The sequence below is a fragment of the Talpa occidentalis genome, unplaced genomic scaffold (genome assembly GCF_014898055.3).
Source record: "Talpa occidentalis isolate TD23 unplaced genomic scaffold, MPIMG_talOcc4v2.1 talOcc4.17, whole genome shotgun sequence".
Taxonomy (NCBI): domain Eukaryota; kingdom Metazoa; phylum Chordata; class Mammalia; order Eulipotyphla; family Talpidae; genus Talpa; species Talpa occidentalis.
This window is the reverse complement of record NW_023601754.1, coordinates 6,011,817-6,026,285: the sequence shown is the minus strand read 5'-3', so window position 1 is coordinate 6,026,285 and position 14,469 is coordinate 6,011,817. Positions and strand designations below refer to the sequence as shown.

Below are 14,469 nucleotides of genomic sequence, written 5' to 3'. Positions count from 1 at the left end.
GCAGGCCTCCCCAGCCACTCTCCAGCCTGACGTTCTTCAGATCAGGTTCTGTCCTCTCCCAGCCTCAGATCTTGCCTGGGCATCCTCTTCCCCTTGAACGTTGCGCTTGAATCTCTTCCTCGTGCCTTGCTTTAGCTTATTCCTGGTCTTAGCACATGTTGTTCCCTCTGCCCAGAACACTCTTCCATCACCCCTTACCATCTCTTTGTCCATTTAACTGTGGTTCCTATTTCAGGAACCACAGTTCTCTGCTGAAATTCTGGCCCACAGACTCCATTAAAACCTTGCTGGACCTTCCCATACCGATATGAAAAGGCTCCTCCCCCTATAACACTCGGTGCAAGCTCTGTTGTATGTGCCAGGCCCATGTTGGCACAGGAATATATCTGTCTTGTTCACCACTGACTCTTTTTTTTTTTTTTTTTTTTTAAAGATTTATTTATTTATTTATACAAGCACTGGGTACAGTCAGAAGCGCGGGAGGGTGAGAGAATTCACCAGAGCCAGAGCGGGGAGCAGAGCAGGCAGAAGGACCGAAGGACACTGCTGAGGGGAGCAGCGGGCGGCAGGAGAGGTCTGCGCGCCATGTGGGACCCTCCTCCGCTGGCCGGGGAGCAGCCGGGGGTTGAACCGGCGCCGCAGAGGCTGCGGGCAGCTTCGCAACCCAGCGCTCAACCGCTGCGCCACCAGGGAGGCCCCACCACTGACTCTTAAGTTCCATTTTTTAATTTTTTTTCTTCCTCCCTCAAGTTCCATTAAAAATCATTTTATTATTATTATTTTTTAAAAGATTTATTTATGTGTACAAGAACTGGGGTACAGGCCAGAGGTGCGGGGGATGAGAGGATTCATCAGAGACAAGAGTGGGGAACAGAACAGGCAGAAGGACCGAAGTACACGCTGAGGGGAGCAGTGGACAAGGCAGGAGAGGTCTACTGCACCATGTAGGTAGCTCCCTGGCCAGCTGGGGATCGAATGGTGCTGCAGAGGCTGTGGACAGCTTCACAGTGCTGTGCTTAACCCCTTGGGCCACCAGGAAGGCCCTTGTCTGATTTCTTATCTATTTTCCATCTCTGTCTTTCTGCTCTGTTTCCTATGAGATTTTCTTAAACTCTTGAGTTTTCCAGTTTTTAGCTTCCTATTATTTAGTATGCAAACACACACACACACACAGAGATAAATTAAACATTTCAGGATGATGCCCATGCCCTCAGCTGTGCTGAATGGCTAACTGCTGAATGGCCAAGATACCCAGTTTTATCTGTTCATGAGAATAAAACTCCACTCTTGTGGGGTGGGCCTGAGAGGAATCCCAGGGTCCAGCTTCTTCTCAAAGGGATCTTCACTCCATCTGATCTATCACTGTCTTCACCCTACTTCCAGATGTGCTTGGCACCGCCCATCTGGGCCTTGGGTGACAGGATCTAGGTGGCCTTTCAGCCTCTCCCACTGTCATGCAGGCCTCGCTTTCTGGGGTCTTCTAAGGCAATGACCACTTTTCTGCTTCCAACATTTTGCTTCCTTTGTCTCTTTTCCCCGTCTATGTCCCTGTGGTTTTATGCCCTGAACAAATAAATCCTGGTACCTTTCATTTCACTGGGGCTTGGGGAGAGGCAGACCTCAGGGCCTGCAGCCAACCATTCGGCGGGGCCCTTGTCGCTGGCGTCCACCCCCAGCTCCTAGCACGGCGCTTTGCGGGGAAGTGTCCTGCACACGCTGCTTGGCTGACTCAGGCGCCGGAGCCACTGTCTTTCCCATCTTTGGTAACCGACGGCGAGGAGCCCTTTCAGTGGAAATATCCTCATTTCGGTATTTGCTGCCTCTCAGCCTGGCGTCCACCAGCCCATCTGGGTTATGGATCAGGCAACACTGCGCAATGGAAAAGGTGGTACCTGGACTCTGCCCACCAGCCAGCCGTGCGACCTGGGCACGCGCCTGGCACCTGGAATCCCAGACCCTGCAGGGAGGGGCGCCCCGTCTACACCCGCCGCGAGGCCGCTGCCTGCAGGCGCGGAGGGTTCAGTCCAAAGTGACAATTCTTAGAAAGTCAGCGTTTCCTTAAGCTGGAAATTAGCCTTCGCACTTGAATTGCAAATTGGGCCCTAATTAGGGCCCTTCCGCGCAACATCCGTGTGGAAAGCCTTGACGGGGAGACCCGGCGGCGGGGGGGGGGCGGGGAAACTAAGCTCCGCAGGACGGTCTCCCGCGGGCGCCCCGCGCCCCCCGCGCTGACCCGGCAGCGGCCCCCCGCGGCCCCGCCGGCTCCCGGCCCCCCCACCCCCCGGCCCGCGGACCCGCCCGCTGCCAGCGCCGGGGGCGGGGGCCCCTCGGTACCCTCGGGCCACGCCGTGCGGCTCGGGCCGGGCCTGGGCCCAGCGCCCGGGTCTCCCCGGGAGCCCCCGCAGGGGATCGGCTTCGTTCGGGGAGACACGAGGCCGGGCCCTGGCGTGCGGCCCCGCGCGTGGGGGTCCCCCTCGGCTCCCAGCCCCGCCCGCGGCCCCCAGAGCCCCCAGCCCGCACCCCGGTCGCACCCCGGCAGCGCCGCGCGCGGAGAGGAGGCCGGGGCCCCGCGCGCCGCAGGTGAGGGCGGGGCTTGGGAGACGGCGCGCGCCCCCCGCGCCCCCCAGCCCGCGCGCCCCCATCCCCGCCCCCAGGACCACCCCGCCCCCGGCCCCAAGGGCCCCCCCGGCCCCGGCCCCGGCCCGCGCCCCCAGCCCCTCCGGCCCCCCCACCCCGGCCCGCGCCCCCCGGCCCCGGCCCCGGCCCCGGCCCCGGCCCGCGCGCGCCCGCCCCCCCTCGCGGGGCCGCGCGCCCGCCCCGCCCCCGCCCCGCCCCCCGCCCGCCGCGCCGGCCCCCCCCCGCCCCGCCCCCCCTTCCGCTGCGGAGGCGGCGCGAGCCGAGCCGGGCGGGCCGGGCCGGGCCGGGCGCGCGGCGGGCGGCGGGCGGTGCGGGGCCCCGCGGAGCCCGCAGCTCCGGGCGGCGCGGCGGCAGCATGCGGGGCGGCGAGGAGCTGGACGGCTTCGAGGGCGAGGCCTCGAGCAGCTCCATGATCTCGGGCGCCAGCAGCCCGTACCAGCCCACTACCGAGCCCGTGGGCCGGCGCCGCGGGCTGGCCGGCCTGCGCTGCGACCCCGACTACCTGCGCGGCGCGCTCGGCGGCCTCAAGGTCGCCCAGGTGGTAGGTACCGCGGCCCAGGTGCGCGCCGGCGCCGTCCCGCGTCGGGGCCGGGCGAGGGGCCGCCGCCCGCGCCCCCGCTCCGCGCGCCCCCCGCCCCGCGCGCCCCCCGGGGGTCCGGGCCCCGCGCCGGAGCCTCCCGGCCTGCGCCCCGGGCGCCGCCTCCCACCTGCGCACCTGCCCGCGGCCCTACCTGTCCCCGGCGGCCTCCTGCCGGGCGGGCGGTGCGCGGAGCCGGGCCGGGGGTCGTGCCGGCGCCCGGCGGTGGCCACTTGGGGCGGGTTTTCGGGGCGCGCCGACCTCCACCTCTCCGGACGCCCCTGTCGCCGGCTCCCGCCGCCCGGGGCTGCCGTTTCCCCCTCGGCGCCCGGCAGGGAGCCCGGCCGGCTGCGGACGCTCCGTAAATATTTGCCGAGTGGAGGCGCGGGGAGCCCGGAGCTGCCCGCAGCGTCCCCCGTGTGCGCGGCGGGGTCTGAGGGCGCCCAGGTAGCCTGGAGGCCAGACCCGGCATCCTCCGCCCGGCCCCGGGGCTGCCCCGCTGGTACCCGGAGTGAAACCATTCCGGGAGGGCAGCCAGCTTCGGAGGTAACAGAAACAGAGGACTTTCTGTTGGACTTGCCTGCAGTGGAGCTCCTTTCTCAGAATTCTTATTTTTAGCTTCCAGGGTGCTCAGGGCAGGGGCCGGGGAGACTCTTCTTGCCCCCCCTTTTGTGGCTTTGAACCAGGCCTCTCCTGGCACTCGCTTCGCCCTGTTGTGGGCAGGACTCGATCCAGCTCAGAAAAAAATCTTCCCGTCCAGATATTCCCGGTTACAGGTAGGCCTTCCTGTGAGGCCCAGCAGCAAAACTTTATAGATTTCTCGGCCAGAGAAGCCATTTGCACCGAGCTGCAGTGTATGTGCATTTGTTTCTTGCAAGAAGCATCGGGCTTCTTGTGATGACTTGAGGATCTAGATGAACATTCCTTGGGAATAAGACACTATATGGGCACCCTTTAAATGAAGGTCTTGGTGTTCGTAAATTGCAGGGTCATAGACTGTTTCATCTCCCTCTTGGGTGAAAGGCTTGCCTGCTGATGGCCTGAGGGTAGTTTTGAAGGGCTGTAAATGGAGCAAGGTATCCCTCTCCAGAATTTTAAAGTGATCTTATCCCTTAAGCTGGAATGTTCTCAGAGATATATTGGTGATGTAGTCAGCCATTGCTGTTGGCAAAGCCAACGGAGCAGGGGGGAGATGTGTTGCAGCCTTTTAAAAGAGGCAGCTAGTCAGTGTTGAGCCCAGTACCCTCAGAAATGGATCAGGAGCAGGGTGGGAACTTGGATGCAGGTGGGATTTAGGGCCTTGCTCGGTACCTTGCTTTGTTTTCTCTACACTTGGAAAGTAAGTAGAATTCGTCACTCAAAGGGCCTGTTCTCGGAATGAAACCTACTAGTAGTTTGTATAAAATGATAATTATTGTCATGTTGCTGGAACTTTGTCACCTAAGGCTAGAAATGGAAGTGAGTGGTGTTTGTCACTGGCTTTTTGTAAAGTGCTGTTTTGTATTGATGGATCATTGATTTTCATGGGAAGAGCTTTAGGGCCCAGCCTGGCTGCCATTTGTCTAATCTCTGGAATTGAAACAGAGGTTATGTGTGGGTGAGTGAAGGATGGAGAGCTGCTTGAATGTGTGGAGACTTGAAACCGCCTTCCCTATACTTGACTTCTCCATCTTGATAGAAATTGGGGTCTGTAAGGGGAGAGCCCCCCTCAACTCCAAGAAATTGGACTCTAAACTGAAAAAGAAGACAAGAAGCCATTAGTAAGTTCTTTCTAAGATGTTGTAAAGCTCAGAATCCCGTCAGGAAATACAGATAATAGAAATTCAAATTCTTGGGCTTTGAGAAAATATTGGCTCCTTTCATTTCAGTTTTTAATAGACTTTTTTTTGTCGTCTGTGGCCCACTATAGCCCATAGATCTTTGCTGCTCCGGGTCAGCAGCTTCACCGGCACCCAGGAGTTTGGGAGAAATGCAGAATGAGAGGCCTCACTGGCTTTTTGAATCATGATTGGCCTTTTAACGAGATTCCCCAGATGGTTCCCAGGCACGAATTTCCTTACCTGCCTGCACCCTTTCAGGTTAGAAACCTCCCATAGGTGCTAGGGTCGGTTCTCTGCCAGAATCAGTAATAGTCTGCCTCCAGGCTGAGGTTTTTCTGCAAAATGAACCTGTACCTCCCTCAAAGGATGGAGAGAATGAGGTAGTAAGTACAGAAGTTAGCACCCAGTTTATTAGGGGCTGAACGTGTAATAAATGTTAGCTATCGTTGTTGCTCATTATAATTTCCTGTCTCTAAAGAAACCTGGTGAAAATGCTCGCCTCCCATCGCAGTCACATATTTGAATTAAAGATAGCTCACTTCCTACTGATTTAAAAGTTAAATCGGTGTTGTGAATGAAGTGTTGTTTGGTAGTAAGACTAATCTGAAATACTATGAAAATTAGTGCATTTTCATAGATTATGTCTTTTAAAAATGAAACTCATACCTGTCTCTTAGTTGGGGAGAATGTCTCCTGTGGTTGTAGCACACTGTGAAAATGTACTTTTTGTGGAAAAGGAGTGTGAACCCATGACTTAGATTCTTCTTCTTTCTTGTGAGTGTAGATTCTGTAAGTGCTGATTGGTTTTTACATCTAAGGAAATAGTAAATGTAGGCTTATTGTTATTTCTCCAGCAGTTTGGTAGGAAACAGTTTTGCTCTTGGGATGGGGGAGGCATGCCATCCCATACACCATGTGTAAGCTTACTCTACCGCTGTTGCCCCCATTTTATGGATGAAGAAATTGGGGCACAGATGTTGCCAATCCTTCAAGGTCGCATGGCTGGGGTGTGGGGGAGCTGGGATTTGAACCCCGGCAGCCTGGTTTGAGGGTGTGCTGTTTCTGCTTCCTGCACACATTATTCTGAGTTGTTCCACGTAGCAGAGCAGGAGACGTTGCGCCCAAGGGTGCTCTGGGGGCTTTGGGCAGCCAGGCGGCCCTTGGGGTGACTTGCATGCTGAAACGGTAGTCTCCTGCTTGTCGGGTTTCTATTTTGCAGTGATCAGTGGGCTGTTCTGAGGAGTGGTGTCCTGCTCCAGACCCACAGACCTCTTCTCAAAAGCGCCAAGAGCAGAATCAGCATTTCAGTTCCAGAAAGACCTCCCAGGAAGCTCTTCTGCTTCACATACCTTTCTTGAGTCCTGCTGGTGCGTGATTGACCTTCTAATGTTGCACTGCTTTTGCTTAGCACTTTTTATAACTAATTTGGGTAATAGAAGATGTTTAAATCACATTTTAGCGCTCCTGATCTACTCAAAATCTCTAACTCTACTGAGCCTTAGCTTTCTCGTTAGGTGGTAATGACTGAACATTGTAGACATTGTAAGAATTAGGGGGTTAGGTGCTTTCTTAGATCATTCAAAGACAGAGGCAAATATTTGCATGACGGGGTTGGGTAATAACATATCTTTTACTTGATGGAAACCTTGCTGGATTGTCATCTCAAGCCGGTGAGCATAGTCCCTCTCTGTCCTGCTCTCCGCTTGATGGGGGCTGGGGGCCGCACAGGGCATGCAGGTGATGGCAGGTGAAGAAGTGGGTTTCACTGCTTTGTATTCTCAGATTTACCTTAAGGTGGTTTCTTGTAAAACAGCCTCATTTTCTCTCATGAAGAGTGTGATTATGTTTGGAAGTTGTTTTGCTGGTCAGGGACTTAGAATCAAATACATTTTAGCAGGAAAACAAAGTTAAAACTACTTTTACAGTTTTGTGATGATTAAAAATAATAAAATCAGCATCTAAGACTTCAGTAAAAGTATTTAGTACACATCCGTTTTATAAAATCAGACAAAGACAGGTCAAGAAAAGAACACGACAGACCAGTTGCCCTCATGAACACAGACACAAAATCCTCAACAACAAAAAACTAAGGAAATTGAACCCAACAATTTTATGTGGAGAAGAAAAGCTTACCACAATCAATTGTGATTTTTCCCAGAAGCAAAAGGCTGGTTCAGTTTTTGAAAATCAATAGATGTCATCCACCCTGTTAACAGCTCAAAGAACAAATCCCACATAATTATATCAACTGACGCAGGAGAAACATTTGACAGAATTCAACATTCTTTCATGATAAATGCTGCCGGCAAACTAGGAAGAGAAGGAAACTTCCTCAACCTGAAAAAAGGCAGCTACCAAAAATCGACACCTAATATATTTAGTGGTGGAAAAATGAAGGCTCTTCTCCTAAGACGGGATTCAAGAGCATGATGACCTTTACACACCACCACCCCATATTCAGCATCATACCGGAAGTTGCCAGCCAGTGCAAGAAAAGAAAAAAGGATCGGATTGGAAAGAAAGAAAAACTGTCCCTATTGGCAGATGGCGTGATTGTCTACTGAGACAGTCCCCCAGGAATCAGTAAAAAACGCCGAAGACTTAATACGTGCGTTAGTGTGGAAGCAGGGTACAAAAGCAAGACACAGAAATCAATCCTATTTCTATATCCTAGTGATAAATAAAAATTGGAAATTGAAATTAAAACAACCAACCACCAAGCCTCCTAACAGTTATAATAACTCTGGAAAAAAACAAAAACTTTTGGTGTAAATCTAAAAAAACAATGTACAGGATCTAAACACTGAAACTACACAAAACACTGATGAAAGAGACCAAAGATGGCTAAATAAGTGGACAGAAATGCTGTGTTCATGGGTGTGAAGACCATCAACTCTTCACAAATTGATCTGTAGGTTCAACACAATCCCAGGTACTCAGCATGATTTTTTAAAAATTAATTAATTTATTTGTTGAAGAACTGGGTTTGTGGGATGAGACGATTCACCAGAGACAGAGTGGGGCGCAGAACAGGCAGACGGACTGAAATACACTGCTGAGGGGAGCAGTGGGCGAGACAGGAGAGGTCTGCTGCGCCATGTGGGTCACCTCCATGGCTGGGGATCGAACTTGTGCCGCAGTGGCTGGCGATAGCTTGATAGAGCTGTGTCTTTAACCCCTGCGCCACCAGGGAGGCCCCAGACAGGAATATATTGTACATGTCCTGCCGAATCTATGGTGCTTCCTCCCCACTCCCGCCCCAGAATAGATACCTACCTCGGTGCTCGGGAGGCTATTTCCAGCGTAGCGGTGCAACTGCCTGTCCCTGAGCTGCAGCACATATGCCACCGCCGTAAGGGCTGAGGTCTGCTCACTGTTCTCTGGTGGTCCTGTCAGCTCCTGGCTGTTGAAATCAGCTGGGAGTACCACTGGCCTTCACCGGTAGCTGCTGCCTCTGCCTCTGCACCCTCAGCCTGAAGGCGCTCCAAATCTCTTTGTAAGGTGATGTCAGATTTCTTTGGAAAATATGGCTGTTTGTTAAAAAACAGCAGTCGTCAAAGGTCTGTGACTGTGATCACAGATGTTAAACTTTCCCTGTTTGAATATTTTCTCAGAAATATTCCAGTTTCCATACTGCCTCATCAGACCATGGATGAGTGACCCCAGGTTTTAAAACATTAAATTGTGAACAGTATTTCAAGCACTGAGATGGCAAAGGTTCACGTAACAAGAGCCGTGTGCTGATGACGTGTCCTGATACCTTTATGTGGAAAATAAGATTATTCCCGGGGGGCAGGCTGTGTGTTCAAGAGAAGTAAAAAGCAGGATAACATGAGCTGGGCTGTGGATTTATTTGCCAGTGCACCCCAGAGGAGGACAGACCGGGAGAAAGGGGCAGTAAGAGAACAAGGAAGTGGGCCAAGGGGGTGTCCTCAGGATTTTGCGCAGTGACAGAGTCAGTTTAAACTTAAAAGATTCAGTTCAAGGGCCTCCCCGGTGGTGCAGCGGTTGAGCGCTGGGTTGGGAAGCTGCCCGCAGCCTCTGCAGCGCTGGTTCGATCCCCGGCTGCTCCCCGGCCACCGGAGGAGGGCCCCACATGGCGCGCAGACCTCTTCCTGCCGCCCGCTGCTCCCCTCAGCAGTGTACTTCGGTCCTTCTGCCTGCTCTGCTCCCCGCTCTGGCTCTGGTGAATTCTCTCACCCTCCCGCGCTCTGACTGTACCCAGTGCTTGTATAAATAAATAAATAAATAAATAAATCTTTAAAAAAAAAAAAAAAAAGATTCAGTTCAAAGTGGTCTGGGGCTGGGGGCACCCCACAGTGGGCTGAAGAGGGCCAGAGGAGCAGAAGGAAGGTACAGAATTCAGAAAATGACACCTCCTTTGGGAGCGCTTGCTTTTGTAGTGTCTGGAGACTATCTTACTTGTATTTCTGTGTGAACTCATATTTTTTTTTCAAAGATTTATTTATTTATACAAGAACTGGGGTACAGGACAGTTGTGCGGGAGGGTGAGAGGATTCACCAGAGACAGAAGGGGAAACAGAACAGGCAGATTGACTGAAATACACTGCTGAGGGGAGCAGCGGGTGAGTCAGGAGAGGTCTGCTGCGCCATGTGGGTATCTCGCCAGCTAGCGGGGATTGAACTGTGCTGCAGAGGCTGTGGACAGCTTCACAGCGCTGCGCTCAACCGCCTGTGCCACCAGGGGAGGCCCCTCTGTGTGAACTATTCTCAGAGGGAACCCAGCCCTGTCTCAGCGCCTCTCGTGCGTAGCCTTGTTCCCGCTCTTAAAATGGTGAGATTCGTTCCTGGATTTCAGAGTAGAGTGACCTGGAAGCCCGAGAGTTTACTAATGTAGAAATGGGGTATTGAGTGAGACTGAGGGGCTGGGTACTAATTAAGTTTCAAAAAAGTGTGATATAAAGTACATTAAACAGAATGAGGCCAATTTATTTTCTTTCTTTTATTTTTTAAATATTTATTTATTTATGCACACAGGAGCTGGGGTACAGGCCAGATGTGCGGGGGTGAGTGGATTCACCAGAGACAGAGTGGGGAGCAGAACAGGCGGATCTGCTGAAATACACTGCTGAGGGGAGCAGCGGGGAGACAGGAGAGGTCTGCTGCGCCATGTGGGTAACTCCCTGGCCAGGGATTGAACTCATGCTGCAGAGGCTGTGGACAGCTTCATAGGTTGCGTCTTAACTCCTTGTGCCACCAGGGAGGCCTGGCCAAATTTATTTTCTGGAGGGAATTTTATGGTACTGAGTGTTTTATGTCGATCAAGAACTTTGATGAACATTTTGATGAACATACTCTGCCTCCTGGTCTTTGCATTTGAGGCTTACTCTGCCCGCCCTTCCCCAAATGCCCACTTGGCTGTTTTCTTCCCAACTGTTGTTCTCCTGCTCAGCTCAGAGGAGCCTTCCCTGACCACTCTGTGGAACCAAGGCCCCCGGCCCCCACCCTTTCTCCCCTCACCCTGCTCACTGTTTACCACCCGAGGGAAGTGTCAGCTCCAGGAGAGCAGAGAAGTTGTTTTAAATTCCCTGCTGTATCCCCAGTGCTTGAAACAGCCCCCGGCGCTTCATAAGACGCTGAAAAAAAAAACCAAAAAAACAGTTGAATTATACATATCTGGTTAATAAAAGAAAAAGGAATGGATTATTACTTAATGTAGTTTATAAGGTGAAATTATTTGAAAACATGGAACGCATAAGGGGAAATATATATATATATATATACACTCACAAATAAATTAGCTTCTGGACTCTGAGCTAAATGGAGAGAATGTTTGGAAATAAAATGCTTCCGTAACTCTTTTTTAAAACTGTGTGTTTAAAAAGTGTATTTATTGCTACTAGGAAACGAAGCTTTTGCTTAGGAGAGAGATTTTTGTAAAAGACAGGGGGCATAAGATCCGCTTTGCCAAGCTTTGCCAAGCTTTTTGCTTAGAAAAGTGTACAAGGAAAAGCAGGGATTCTGTGACTACTGTGAAGTTGTCTGCTTTCTGAAGAACAAACACGTCAGGAGAGAGGGTTGCTCAGGACCTGCCAAGCCAGTGTCTTTTGATAACCCTTAGACACTTTATAGCTGAAGAGAAAGTCACAAGTGGGACTAAGGCTGAGGGTTCTAGCGGCTGTTCTTTAAAAAATTAAAGAACAACAATTCCGGGTGGCCTGGGGAGGGAGGCATCGTCTGGAGAGAGCTATGGGAAATGCAGGCATCCCGAGTTTTGCCTCCGAACGTTTCAAATGATTGGCTAAATTTGGGAATCAAATGGGTTAATAAACACTTAAAATGTTCTGAGTTTAATCGAATGTGGATGGTTTTGGATGATTTCTTTCTTGCCACTACAATTTGATGACTGGCACAGTGGACGCCTTCATTTTTGTGGTTTCCCATGTATTCCAGCACAGCTATGAAAAGCAGTTTAAGGCTAAAAGATTTTTGTGCTAACGAAAAAAAAAAACAACAACAAAACCTCAGAAACAATGACTTCCAGCAGGAGCTGCTTCTCTCGCTTGTCTGCTTTCTCTCACTTTTAGTCCCAAACCCTTATACCTGTGTACAGGTTGAGATTAGAGTTGGCACAAGAACTTTAGAATCTAAACAAGATCAACTCAAGATTGGTAGAAATTCCAACATTTTCTCCCCCCCTTAAGAAAAATCTATACTTGGGCCTCCCCGGTGGTGCAGCGGTTGAGCGCTGGGTTGCGAAGCTGCCCGCAGCCTCTGCAGCACCCGTTCGATCCCCGGCCGCCGGGTGAGAGTCCCACGTGGTGCGCAGACCTCTCCTGCCGCCCGCTGCTCCCCTCAGCAGTGTACTTCGTCAGTCTGCCTGTTCTTTTCCCTGCTCCGGCTCTGGTGAATTCTCTCACCCTCCTGCGCTTCTGACTGTGCCCAGTGCTTGTATAAATAAATAAATAAATCTTTAAAAAAAAAAAAAGAAAAATCTATACTTGATGTATGTTTGAACGCCTGGGTTGGGATAGGTGCTGCTGGACAGAAAAAAATAGGATGCAAATCCCAGGCCCCAAGGGGCTCAAAGTCCACGTGGGTGTGAGGGTTGGGTGTGGGGCGGACAAGTGCTCTACCAGGCCAGGGACGCCGGGCTTGGCAAGGAAGCTCTGGTGGCCTTGTGGGAAATAGGCCCATTCCCCTAAGCCGTCTGGCTGGAGCCCAGACTGAGGTGTGGCGTGTCCCCGGAGGAGCACTGGGTTCCAGGTGTGGGAGTCAAGAGCAGGTCTGTGAAAGGAGGGGTAAGCAGGCAGCCAGGTGGGGTTCACCTGCCAAGCTGGGGAAGAGTGCAGAGAGCCCAGGGAGGGAGGTGGGGGGCAGAGGTTGGGGAGGGCTTGATTTGTTAGGTTGGTGAATTTGGATTTTCTGAAGGAGGTGGGGAGCAGTTACCGCTGCGGTTATGGAGCACTGGCGCGGTGACTGGTATGAGCTGAAATGTGCGTAAGCATGGGGCGCATGCTAGGTTTCAGGTAACGGGAAAAGAATAACACATCTCAGTAATTTTTATATCGATTACATGTTGAAATAACATTTTGGGATAGATACAGTATATTATTAAAAGTAATTTCACCTGTTAAATATTTTTTATGGAAGTAACATTGGTTTATAGCATTATATAGGCCACAGGTGTTCAGGATTATAATTCAGCATTTGTGTGTACCACATTATGATTGCGCCAAAAGTCTTAATTTCTGTTCTCCACCATTTCATGGACCCCTTCTACCTGATATATCCACTTTCCTTCCCCACCAACCTGTCCTCCGTACCTAAGATTAGTTTTTGTTTATTCATTAGTTTTGATTTCATTTTTAAAAAATATTTATTTATTTATGCGTACAAGAACTGAGGTACAGGACAGAGGCGTGGGGGGGTTGGAGGATTCACCAGAGACAGAGTGGGGAACAGAACAGGCAGACTGGCGAAATACACTGCTGAGGGGAGCAGTGGGCGAGACAGGAGAGGTCTGCTGTGCCATGTGGGTCACCTCCTTGCCGGGGATTGAACTTGTGCTGTAGAGGCTGCGGTGAGCTTCATAGGTTGCGTCTTAACTCCTTGGGCCACCAGGAAGGCCCCCCCTTTTCTTTCTTTTTTTATTTTTTTTTTTTTATTTCTTATTTATTTTTTATACAAGCACTGGGTACAGTCAGAAGCGCGGGAGGGTGAGAGAATTCACCAGAGCCAGAGCGGGGAGCAGAACAGGCAGAAGGACCGAAGTACACTGCTGAGGGGAGCAGCGGGCGGCAGGAGAGGTCTGCGCGCCAGGTGGGACCCTTGCCAGCGGCCGGGGATCGAACCGGCGCTGCAGAGGCTGCGGGCAGCTTCGCAACCCAGCGCTCAACCGCTGCGCCACCAGGAAGGCCCCCCCTTTTCTTTCTTAAGGTCACTAATCCAATGAAGAGAGCCCCATCCTCCTGCCTCCATTCAACCCTCAGAACCTCCCTAGGGCCTTCTCTAAATACCATCACATTGGAAGTCAGGGCCTCCATATATGAATTTTGAAGGGGATGCAGTTAGTCTTAGCAGGTGAGCACATGGTATAAATCAGCTATGGAGTTTGAAGAGGGCTCAAACCTGAAACCCAGAATTTCAAATAAGAAGGAATCTTGAAGACCCTCCTTTGTTGTACGCGTGAGGACCCTGCCCGCTAGAGGACCTGACCCCTGCGGGCGTGCCCAGCTGCGTGTGTTCCTGCCCCTGTAACTAGCCGCTGTGGTCAGGGTGAGGGTTTCGTTCCTTTCTGTGAAGCCAGATGTGGAACAGCTCTGTGAATTCTCATCTTCCTTAGCCTTTATCTAGCTATGGGGAGAGACAGGCGTATTTTAGGAAAGACTTTCTATGACGAATCATGGCCGTGCCTGTGTAGTTCTCTGGGAGTGCAGGTGTCTCACCAGTCCAGGCAAATGGCCCTGGGGAATGTGCTGGACGGCAGGCCGCTGACAGGGGAGCTGCAGGTCTGACGTGTAACAAAACCCTGATGTCTTGCAGATAGGAAATTGCCTTTCACTTTGATTGCACTAATCATCAGTTTACCAGCAAGTGGGTCTGTATTTTTTTTGAGTATGGTTTTGGGGCTGAGAATGGGAAGCAGCTTCCTGCTTGTCACTGGGAACTACATCCACATGGCTCTTAGCAAAAGCTGGGTGGTGAGATGGTGAGGAAGATGCTACTGATGTTAGGTTGCTCAAAGGGAGGTGGTTTTTTTTTTTTTTTATCCTTTTTTTTTTTTTAAAGATTTATTTATTTTTATACAAGAACTGGGGTACGGGACAGATGCGCGGGAGGGTGAGAGGATTCACCGGAGACAGAGCGGGGAACAGAACAGGCAGACTGACGAAATACACTGCTGAGGAGAGCTGCGGGCGGCAGGAGAGGTCTGTGCGCCATGTGGGACCCTTGCCGGCCGGCCGGAATCGA

The 14,469-nt window shown here is 51.7% G+C and overlaps 1 protein-coding gene across 1 annotated transcript in view; it reads left to right on the top strand.

The window, feature by feature from the left end:
• Positions 1 to 2,992: 2,992 nt before the first annotated feature.
• The window catches only part of CMTM4 (CKLF like MARVEL transmembrane domain containing 4), a 39,588-nt gene continuing 28,111 nt past the window's right edge, over positions 2,993 to 14,469 (top strand). The window contains exon 1 of the mRNA XM_037515820.1: positions 2,993 to 3,178. Coding sequence (XP_037371717.1) covers positions 2,993 to 3,178 — 186 coding nt within the window. The remainder of the gene's footprint in view (positions 3,179 to 14,469) is intronic.